This window comes from Amblyomma americanum, chromosome 1 (genome assembly GCF_052857255.1).
Source record: "Amblyomma americanum isolate KBUSLIRL-KWMA chromosome 1, ASM5285725v1, whole genome shotgun sequence".
NCBI lineage: Eukaryota > Metazoa > Arthropoda > Arachnida > Ixodida > Ixodidae > Amblyomma > Amblyomma americanum.
In genome coordinates, this window is record NC_135497.1 from 62,012,012 (window position 1) to 62,022,834 (window position 10,823).

Below are 10,823 nucleotides of genomic sequence, written 5' to 3' on the forward strand. Positions count from 1 at the left end.
GGTTCTGATTTAAACAAACCTTTGCCGCGTACTGTGCAGACGCTTAAATATATAACAGGAAAACACTGCAGTAAACGCACAGCACGGACAGACTCAAGCAGGATCCCACGATGTAACTCCCAAATTCCAGCGGACTAACGTACGTCGCGCATCTCAAAAGCATGTTCCATCCGAAAAGTCTTTCAAGAGCACCACGTACTTCGTTCCCGCTGTGTACACATGCGCGAACATGTGAGTGCGTTAGCTGCTTGGGCAAGTGCTGCGTCGTCCTCTTGGACGGACTTTGCGAACGCGCCGTCTTCCCGAACTCCCGCCTCCGCAGGACGCCCTAGCCGCAGCGGGACGGGCATGCGCCGATGGCAGCGACTCCCGCCTCCGCAGGACGCCCTAGCCGCAGCGGGACGGGCATGCGCCGATGGCAGCGACCGGGCCAAGCTGGACGAGTGCATCGCCGCGCTGCCTTCGCACCTCGAGGAAGCCCGCAGGACCCTGGAGTCCCTGGCGCAGCATTATTGCGCCAATGAAGCCTGGAAAATTGACGACGTCAGCATTCTGGCGTAAATATCCAATTCGCGGAATGAAGTATAACAGCAAAATCGCAGCCTCACGGCCGAAAAGAGAGTAGCAGAGGAAGAAGCTCCAAGCCGAAATTTCATGCTGGAAAAATTTTATGGGTTTAGACAAATTTTTATTGAAATAAATAAGGTGGGTGCGAACACGCGTGTTTTGAGAACTGTTGTCCTTGGTCACGTTCCTTTTCCTCCTAAAGGTTTTGCGGCCGTCTGTGACTCTGTTGATGCCAACGAAGAATGGTTCGCCGTTGTCCTGCCTCCCGTGTTTGTTGCTTTTAGTGTTAGCGCACACTCGAATAAATAAACGGGTAACGCATCATTATTTTCTCACTTTCGACGTAGTACCTTCCAAACGGATCTTTGAGGATGGTCTGTTGTCGGTGTCTTCTAGCTACTGCGTGTTGCAGGATCGTTCATTGAGACGCCCCTTAGTGCACAATCACTGCTAGGAATCGCGGCCTCAGTTCATATATGGCGTTTACCTTCAGAGGAGGAGGTTACGAGGAAAGGAATGGCGCGGTGTCAGGTGGGCGCCTGAACCACTTGTGCAAAAGAGATGAAAATGATCAAGCAGGGTCATTCCACGCGAAAGGAGAATGTTCGCTTTCTTGAAATTTTAGATTTGGCTGAAGCAAAGGAAGAAAAAAAGAAGAAAATGAAGAAAATGAGGAAAAATGAAGAAAAAGTTTCACATTGAATAAAGTCCTTTTTGTCGCGCCCATAGTTTTTTTGTGTGTTCATATTTTCTCGGTTATGCCGGCCAAGCTTGTTCTTCGAATTAAAGGTCTTTAAAATGCAAATCATAATTTACAGAAGTCACCCTTTTATTTTCTCAATCGAGTCTAGCCCCCGTATTCACAAACGCTCCTTTCCTTACACGTAAAGGCGGCCTTTCGTAAGGAGTACTTAAGTTAAAGTGTGAGAAAAGGTAAAGGAGCCCTTCAAAAATCCACTTTACGACATTTTAAGGGCACCTTACCAAAGGCGCCCTTATCCGAATAAGTGTGTGACATGGGAGCGAGGCTATACACATTTTTACGCTTGAATCTTCTGTATATGTGCGTATAATTTATTCTTACAGCAAGACGTTAATAAAACTGTGCACCACCACTCCTACAAGCAAGCATCGCCAACGTTAAACAGGCAGTTAGCCCGTTGTTGACTCAACCTTACTTTCAGCTGGCCACCATGCAGCGTAGCCGTCACAATAACATGCTTGCTAAAATTTCACGTCGTGCCTTTTTTTGTGCCCGTTTGCTTTGTGACGTCCGCACGCACGTTTTGTTATTTGGACTGTTATTTGGACTTTTTCTCTTCCCTTTATTTTATTAATTCCTTGCTGTGTTGCGCACATTTATTAATATTAATTGCTATAGAAAAAACGTCGTAATGGAAGGGAAAAAGAGGGTAAATTTTAGTGAAGAGGAGCGAAGCGTGTTGATTGATCTTGTCAGCAAGTACCAAACGATCGTTGAAAACAAACGGACGAACGGAGTCTCCTTGGATAAAAAAAAGAAGACGTGGAAGGAGATCACCGACGAGTACAACTGCCGGCCAAATGTCCGATTTCGAACAGAAGCCCAACTTCGGAAGTGCTGGGACAATTTAAAAGAAAAGTGGAGGAAAGGGAAGGCTGACGACATGAAGGAAGTGTTTACGACAGGTGAGCTCCTGTTCTCTCTGCTCTGTTTTCGCTACTCGCTACTTTCGATTGATTCCTGTTTCAGTAAAGCTACATTTTGCTGATAATGACGAGGCACTTTGATGATATTCTTTTAAGGTTGCGGCTCAGCCGTGTCATTTCTGTCGCCGTGCCGTTATAAGTTGCTTCGGTGAAATATGACATGCGATTGCTCGCACCTTACGGCGAGGCTTTTTTTTTTTCTGATGTAGTGTATGTCGCATTCTCGAGCCCAAGCACGCATTTCTATAGCTATCCAGCGTAGCCGTGGCTTAACGTATGCCACATCACGGCCGGCCTAAGCGCAAGCGCGCGTTTCCTGTAAACACAAGCTCGGATCCAGACTAGCTGTCGCCAAATTTGTTGCTGCCCGTAGACGGCGATGCGTCCTCTGCCATCCACGCAAAATATCGTAAATGTAATGACTAAAGCATGTTGCGCTCTTCATGCATAGCGGGACGGTAGCCGTCTGCACGTAATTCAGGAATGATTGGGGCATAACGCAAATTCGTGCTGTCTTTTCAGGAGGCGGCAGCGCGCCAGCAACTCAACTCACAGACGAGTTGGAGCGAGTTGGCGCTGCCGCGTCGCATATGTCGACGCGGGTGGAAAACCCCTTCGACAGTGACCGTGGGCGCCACGCAGTCACCCCCCTATCAAAGAGCACCCCGAGCGTCGTCTCGTTGCTCCAGCCGATGCAAGTGGAGTCACTTGAACCGTCCAATGGTATGTACCTTGCAAGGGCAGCTTTTTTCTTTTTCGGGGGGGGGGGGGGGGGGCATGTGGTGGATCGTAATGTGCTGGGCAAGCATAGTTGAGCAAAGGAGTTGTACCAACATCTTTCATCCAGAGAGGAAACCCTGTAAACATTAACAGCTTGCAGAAGGTCTCCTCCAGATACAAGAAGATATCACCAAACAACCCAGCAACTCCCAACTTAAAGCAATCTTGGCCATAGATTTGAAGGAAGCCTTTGACAACGTGGCCCACGAGGCCATGTTTGTGGCGCTTTCTTCCACCAACTGTGGCATCAAGATATACAACTACATTTGGGTCTTTTTCCATCACCGTACGTACATCCTCAAATTCGCGATATGACATGTACCCACGCCCGCAAAGGGGCATACCGCAAGGAACAGTGCTCTCACCAACACTGTTCAACTTAGCAATGTGTCGCATACACAGAGCTTTACTCCTCATAGCAGATGTTCATTACACACTGTACGCCGACGACATAACCATACGGATCAACTAAGGCTCTCCGGGGAAAATAGAGGACACCGTGCAACGTGCACTATAGATGAAGCCCAAGCAGCAGCTGCGAGCATCGTCTTGGAGTGCTCCCAGGAAAAGTTGGAGCTGCTTGTGCACACCACGTGCTGGAGACCCCCACCCATCAACCTACAGAACACACGAGAATACATAATATCAAAGTACTGGGCCTACGCATGCAGCGAGATGGAGTGTGTGCGGCCACTGTTCAGCACTTGCTAAAGGTCTTGCTACAGGTCTTGAACATGATGCGGCACATTTCTAATCGCCACTGAGGGCTTCATGAGACAGACATGCTGCGGCTGCGTGTTGCCTTACTCTTGTTTCCCCTTTGCTATCACGCACCAGACATTAACCTCTCAAAGGCACAGCACAAGCTCAACACCCTCATTCGCAAGACACCAAACTTGCAGTGGGAGTGCCAGTCAACACAAGTACAGAGCTGCTAGACAAGGAACCATAACACTCTAGAAAAGCTTATCAGCACAAAGAAACGCACGCAGCAAATTAGACTGAACAGTACTGCACCAGGCAGAAGAATCCTGCAAACGCTGGGTTTCCAAGCCAACGACATTCCACTGCCTGCTACAAGCACGCTCAGCAAAAATGCCCGAGCACTACTCACAATAGCCCTCATAGCATGGCACGTGGACCCCCAACGAAACAAAAAACGCAGAGAACAGCGCATCGTGTACAACAGCAAGTACATTCAACAAGCCAACACATGTACACTAATGCTATTACTGTACATCAGTGTACATACCTGTACACCGATGCTGCCATCAATAGCGCAGCAGCAATAGCCATTACCGATCACCACTGTACAATCACTCACACGCAAACTATCAAAAAGACGGAACCACAGTGGGTGGAGCTTGCCACCATCGTCAAGGCAATTCCCAACGCATAGCTCACACGCTCATCTCTCTGCACGAACCATGAGCACATCGATATGGATCTCGAAGACAACAAACACTTCACTGCTATATCATCAAAGAAAAAAAGTACAAGGTGGCTTCGTGCATATTTTGCCCTAGTTAATGTATGCGAATGTTGATGTTTTGATTTTGTGATAACTTGATTCTCTGCTGCATAGGCTTGAACACTGGCACAACGTCGTCAATCTCGATATTTTTTTTTTGTTGCTCGAGTGCTGTAACCTCTGCCTTTCTGCTCATGCAGGGATCATATCTGCATGGTTATGCTCACGGTGTCACACATGCTTTCATCGCAGTCTGTTTATAGCAGACAAAATAAATTTGCAGGTTTACTGCTTACATTTAGCCGTACAAGTGGCTCACAACACTTGTATGCACACTGTCCAAACATTTGACGTGTTGACAATGATTGCTCACTCCTGGTAGCTTCTGTTTCATTATTGCACTGTGAAAACCACGAGGCGTGCACTTAAAATGCACATAATCCTTCCACTAGTATAGCATATGTGTCACCTGCTCCGCACTGTGCAAGTCGCTGTGGAAAACAAAGCTGTCACTAGACAGCAGCGCTTCATACATCAGGGTACCGAGCTCAAATTGGCAAATGGGTGCACTGTTGTTGGCAGCAGTGCCCTGTGCAATGCAGTATCAATACCACCAGTCAACCTTACCTATCAGGTAACTAGCAAAGGAGCCAGCTTAAGGAAATCCCAGAAATGTACTCCCATTCCTGCTGTATGTTTACGGATTTCAACAGGGGTAGCCAGTGAATTGCTTCAACAGGATTACCATTGTATGAGTAAAAATACAAAAAGAGAAATAGATGGGCTGTAAAGTGAAATATTTATTGCATTTAATAAAGCATATACATATTCACCAATTCCGCATAGTCCTTGATGCTGTGTACTAGACAAGGTAAAGTGTTGCAAGTGCTTGTAGTTGCCCACTGTAGTGCAAGCATAGTTTGTGTTCACGCGTCTTCATGCATATGGTGATCACGAGTTGTGTTCAAAGCTAACAATTGCAAATGTTTTTGCAGATAGCATCTATCAGTGGGATAACCCGGCAAGTCCCAATAATGAAAGCAGCCAGGTGGCGTGCATTCAAGAACTACAAAATGAAACCACCGCAGCTGAGGTCGAGTTATCAGCAGAAAGAGAACCAGCTGACCTGCAACCTGCTGTCCCGCAACTGGCTTCCCCATTACAGGCTGCCCCATTACAGGCTGCCCCGTTGCAGGAAACCGCACAACACCCAGCTCCTGCACAACGCAGAATGCTTACAAAGAGGGCAGCTGTTGAAGCAGAGCTTAGCGCCCGCCTTTGCAGTGTCGATGAAGACAGGAAACGAAAGAGGAGGGAGCACCTGCTAAAGATGAAGCTCATGCGAGCTGAACATGCGCTTCATATGAAGCACTCAAAACAATTGCACGAGCTTGAATGTGCAACCAAAAAGGCTAAGCTCGAGCTACTAATGCTGAAAATAGCTGCCGTGAAAAAAGCCAGCAAGTAAAATGGCACAAATTTTTTATTTTCCATCTGCATGCCGTGTTTGCTCTGCCACATTTTACGAAAAATATTGCTGAATAATGCGTGAACGAGTTCTGAAGCCACTCGCCGAGTCAACGGGCTGTGGTCCTTGAGCTTGGGAAGCTGGGGAGGGCTGCTGAACATTGCATGTGCTGGGAGGCAATTCATCACTTGGACGGCTCCGGCCAAAGTTGTGCAGAGCTGCACATGCCGTAATGACAATGGCAGAAGTCGTTGTTTCAATTTGTAGTTTCATATCAAGACATGGGAATCTTCTTTTCCAGATGCCGAAAGCCCTTTCAACAGTGTTCCTGGTCCGGATTTGGAACTTGTTGTACCTGAATAAAGAAAGAGTTGTTACATATTTTCATGTATTGCTGTATATTATTGTGACCAGCCATACACACCTGTACTCCGGGCTGTCTTTGCCTCCAGGATCTTTTAGCGGCGTCATAAGGTATGGCCGGCAAGCATACCCCATGTCGCCGAGGAGTACGCCAGGTACATCCCCTTCCTCATAACGTACTCTCGCATTACTGTTGTCGAAAATCCTGCTGTCATGTGCGGAACCCGGCCAGCTTGCAACTAAATCGAAAAATCTCAGTTCAGGTCCTGTGATCGCCTGCAAGCATGCCAAAAAAAGAATGAACATGAATTTTTTACGGCTGCTGTTACCTGCAGATTTTTCAAGCTGTTTATATGCAGTGTAGTAGCAATGTGCCTATTATAATAGCAGTCAAGTGCCTCTTAAATCTTGTAATTGAATGTTAGGGGGTGAAAATAATTTTCTGTCGTAGAAAAAAAGAGAAGCAGAGATTGAGCTTAATGCAGCTCGCGACCTGATGCACCCACGAAGTCGCGCACTTTTCTTGTATTCCCTGCTGCGTATTACCATTGCAATGAGAGGCCGATGCTGGTTAAAAAGCAAGACTACGGTAACCACTCTACCGTGCAGCAAATGTAGCCCTGGCAAGCGCGCTGCAGCGGTAGCAACTGTATTGGCGATACGGCTGTCCGACAGGATCTTGTTTCTAGCGTACGTCAGGTTGAGTAAATGGGCGAAAATAGAACAGACAGAGACACGTATTTAGAGCAATTCTGAATGAACAGGAAAAAAAAGTAAATAAAGCACGCCAGAGGCATTCTCGCCTTTGCCTCGTCGTCTTTTCTTTTTTTTTATCAACCAGGGTTACGCTGAAAACAAGACAAGATCATGCCGCAAAAACTCGCCCAACCCGCTATGCTTCTAATAACTAAGCTATTTGAAGGTGTGCATCTTTCTGTTACATAATAGTGCGCTTTCTTTCACGTCTATACGCATTCTGACGGTTATGAACATAATTTCACTTACCTGCACATTGAATGAGAAGTATCCCTTCCTGTTGCGGAATACTTCGGCGTCGTCGCCACCTGGACTTTTGATACGCACGTGGGTGCAATCAATGCAACCAGTCACCCTGGGAAATTTTGCTTTGAGGTAAAACTGGTGCATGACCTCATGCATTTTCCCCACGTCGGGAAACTTCACAAGCGCAGGGAACAGCGTTGCGGCAATCATTTTCGACATCCGCGTGACAACACGGGAAACAATTGGCTGCGAAACGTTAACTAGGTCGCCTGAGACAACCTGAGAAGTTCCCGCGCCGTAGAAACTAAGCGTCACGAGCAGTTGCAACAGCGGTGGCACAGGGCAACCACGTCCGTCCGTGTTCTGATGCAGCGGCAACATGGTCAGTAGTTCGAGCACAGCAGCTTTTGAGAAGCGGTACCTGGCTAAAAACTCCTGGTTATTGTACAGCTCCATGGGATTCTGGCGATCCCTAAGGTTCCGCTGCAATGGCTGCACAAAACTATACGCTTCGTTGTCCATTTCTTTCGCACGGTTGATAAAATCGACGAACTCCCTGAAGCTGTCGTCGTAGCACGCCGCCATGTTGGATTGGATAAGGAGCCGTTAAGCTACCTCAGATGCTGCCTTAAGGAGGCGCCCTTTTCGTGACCTTAAGTTGGGGTAAAGGGAGCCGCTAAGGGTTAGGTTGGTTTGTGAATACGGCGGTAAGTGCAAGGTCTGTTTTTGAAACGCGGTAAGGAGCCGATAAGGTAAGGAACACTAAAGATAAGGGTTAGGTTGGTTTGTGAATACGGCGGTAGACCTCCAATCTTCGTGTGTGCGTGCGCGTTCGTTCGTTCGCGCGAGAGTGCGTGCGCAGCATGCAGACAGACGCCGCTTTCGATGCCTTTGCTGCAGCATGCTCCGCAGGAGAGGCGACAAGGATGAGGCAGCATCGAAGACGCCAGAAACGGCGACAACCATGGCGAGAGGCGTCGCACCTCTTGCGGCTGGGGCGTCTGCTCTGCCGAAAAGCCGGAAGGAAGAGCCGGGCGAGCAGGCACGCGGCACGTGCAAGATGTTTCCTGCCACCGGACAACCCACCTCATCGGCCTCCGCCATTCATTCGCCTGCACTGCACCGATGCAACTCGATTTCCGATTCGCCGCCTCGTGTAATAGTTAAGCTCTCGATTTTGACCCCCATACACAAATGTGTCCGCACGTGAGGATAGCAACACGCGAACAGATTCGCGAAATGGGGCCCTGATCGGCTCTTGTCGGTCCTACCTTCTGAAGTACAGCACGATGTTACAACACTCAACTGCAGTTGAACCGCGAGGAAAAAAAATTCGTCCGGCAAGTTCGATAAATAAAAAATTTAGGTTTTTGGCCTTGCCCGCTTATCCGCTTTCGACAGTTGTCGCTCAAGCCGAGAACAACACAGTGGTAGCCGAACGACCTTGCGTCTCGATTAATGAAGGTTTGCAGCTACTCCGTCTTGCAAATGACTGTGTAATACAGTACATAGTCTTTCTACGCACTATGCCCGCGCATACTAGGGAGGAGGGTTGGCGGGCTATTTCACTTCTCGCTGCGAAAATGGTGCGCACGAACCAGTTCTATTTTTTCCATCACATTATATGGTTGTACCGACATACAAACAGAGGCAAAAGTCCAGTAGCAGTTAATCAGTTCACAGGTACGACTCGTACATGAACTAACTTCGCAACTGCTCAAAAAAGTATCACATTCCACGCAAAAAATTGCGAGTATAGCGTACAATGTCCAGGAGGAGTTGTCGACGCGTTTCGGACGATGACACGTGGGAAATTACAGCTTCCTATAATTTAAAGTTCACTGGACCGTTCTTTTATTCCCTCCTTTACCTCTTCCCTTACGGCGCGGTTGAGGTGACCACCGAGATGCGAAACAGTTACTGCGCCATTTCCTTTCCTCAAAAAACAGTTTTCACCATCCAGATGCGCCCCATCTTGTGCCACCTGGTAACTCCTCGAAAAAAAATAATGTGGATTTGCTCAGACAATCCACGATATACAAAGCGAAAGACGACGGCGTTCACCGTGTTCATTGGTGTTGGCGTTGACAATGTTCTAGACGGCGATGGATTTGAGCAAAAGAAGGGCGCATAACTGGCTCCAGTGATATGCGGACGCCTCATTCGTGCTTTGATATATGTACGGTGGTGAGAGAGATGTGGCCTGAATTCATTAAAGCTGACAGCGTTGTGGCTGACATGCGGCACAGCAGCTGTAGCTAGGCCGCAGCGTTCATTTGGTGATCAATCTCTCGCGATCAACCATTAACTGCATGCCACCTCCCAGGGTGGCAGGGAGGGCGTGCTGCTTACAGAATGTGCGGAACGCAATCAAAGCAGGCTTTCGCAATTTGGACACGAACGCCACGTACATGAAAGCGAAATTGAGGTTTCCACTGACCCGCTGAGCCGATCTTGTGCCTTTCCTTTCGTGAAAATGAACGGCCTTTGCAAAATTGTCAACGCCAATGAACTCTATTCACACCGTCGGCTCACTTTTGGGTTTTGAGGAAAGGAAATGGCACAGTAACCGTCTCACATATCTCGTTGGACGCCTGAACCGCGCCGTAAAGGAAGAGATAAAGGAGGGAGGGAAAGAAGAAAGAAAACTGATAATTGAAAGTAGTATTTTGAGGAAAGGTGCTGCGCAACAGCGGTACACCTGTGGCTCGGTGCTACTAGTGGCGCATGCGCAGCAGTGACTAGAGAGCGAGATATAGAGAAAAGGCGACGGAGTCGGCTGCGACCACCTGCGCCGTGCGTGACGTCACTCGTGCTACGACATACGCCGGCTCGCGGGAAGCGTGGTTTGAAAAGCGTAGTGAAGCTTTTCGCTTCAAAACTGTTATTTCCGCCATCAGCCGGCTGCAATCCCCCGGCCGCGATACCCCACTAGTGCCGGACATTCGCTCGCGCATCGAGCGTCTCGCGAAAAGAGGATGCACCGTGCGTGCACAGTGGGTGCCCGGTCACTGCGGCATCGCCGGAAACGATGAAGCTGACGACCTCGCGACCACCGCCCATGCACTACCCTCCAGTGATCTGCTCCTTGCGCTGGAGGATAGTTTGATAGTTTGATATCTAGTCGGTAAGTTCGGGGAACATCACTGTATGCGAACCAACGTTCCGCAGAGTTTGAACGTTTTGCAAGGCGAAGGAAGCGCTTCTTCTTATTCATAAGTCGTTTCAAGGCGACGGTGAACCACGGTGATCGGGATTGTTTTCTAATTCGGTGCACCGGGACGTACTTATCGACTAGCGACGAGACTGTGTTCTTAAATGATGTCCAATTTTGGTCAACGGTTCTCTCGAAGAAGGTATTCATGCAGTTATCTATGAAGAGTGCTAGTTCGCTGTTAATTGATGTGTAGTCACCTTGGAATGGTCTGTAACTGTCTCTATGCTACTTACTTTTTAGTATTAAGCGCCGTTATTTCGAAGTGA

At 48.3% G+C, this 10,823-nt stretch overlaps 1 protein-coding gene across 1 annotated transcript; it reads left to right on the forward strand.

Annotated features, from left to right (window-relative positions):
* The first annotated feature begins 348 nt into the window (after positions 1–348).
* LOC144115760 (uncharacterized) lies at positions 349–5,975 on the forward strand. Its single transcript, XM_077650261.1, has 4 exons — positions 349–557; positions 2,027–2,235; positions 2,779–2,979; positions 5,503–5,975. The coding sequence occupies exons 1-4, from the start codon at positions 349–351 to the stop codon at positions 5,973–5,975; spliced, it is 1,092 nt and encodes a 363-aa protein (XP_077506387.1).
* The last annotated feature ends 4,848 nt before the right edge of the window (positions 5,976–10,823 follow it).

Bases quoted from the DNA above. Each gene is read 5' to 3' on its own strand.
- LOC144115760 (XM_077650261.1), top strand. From the start codon at position 349: ATGCGCCGATGGCAGCGACTCCCGCCTCCGCAGGACGCCCTAGCCGCA. The intron at 558-2,026 runs GTAAATATCCAA...TGATCTTGTCAG, and splicing joins GACGACGTCAGCATTCTGGC to CAAGTACCAAACGATCGTTG. The intron at 2,980-5,502 runs GTATGTACCTTG...ATGTTTTTGCAG, and splicing joins GTCACTTGAACCGTCCAATG to ATAGCATCTATCAGTGGGAT.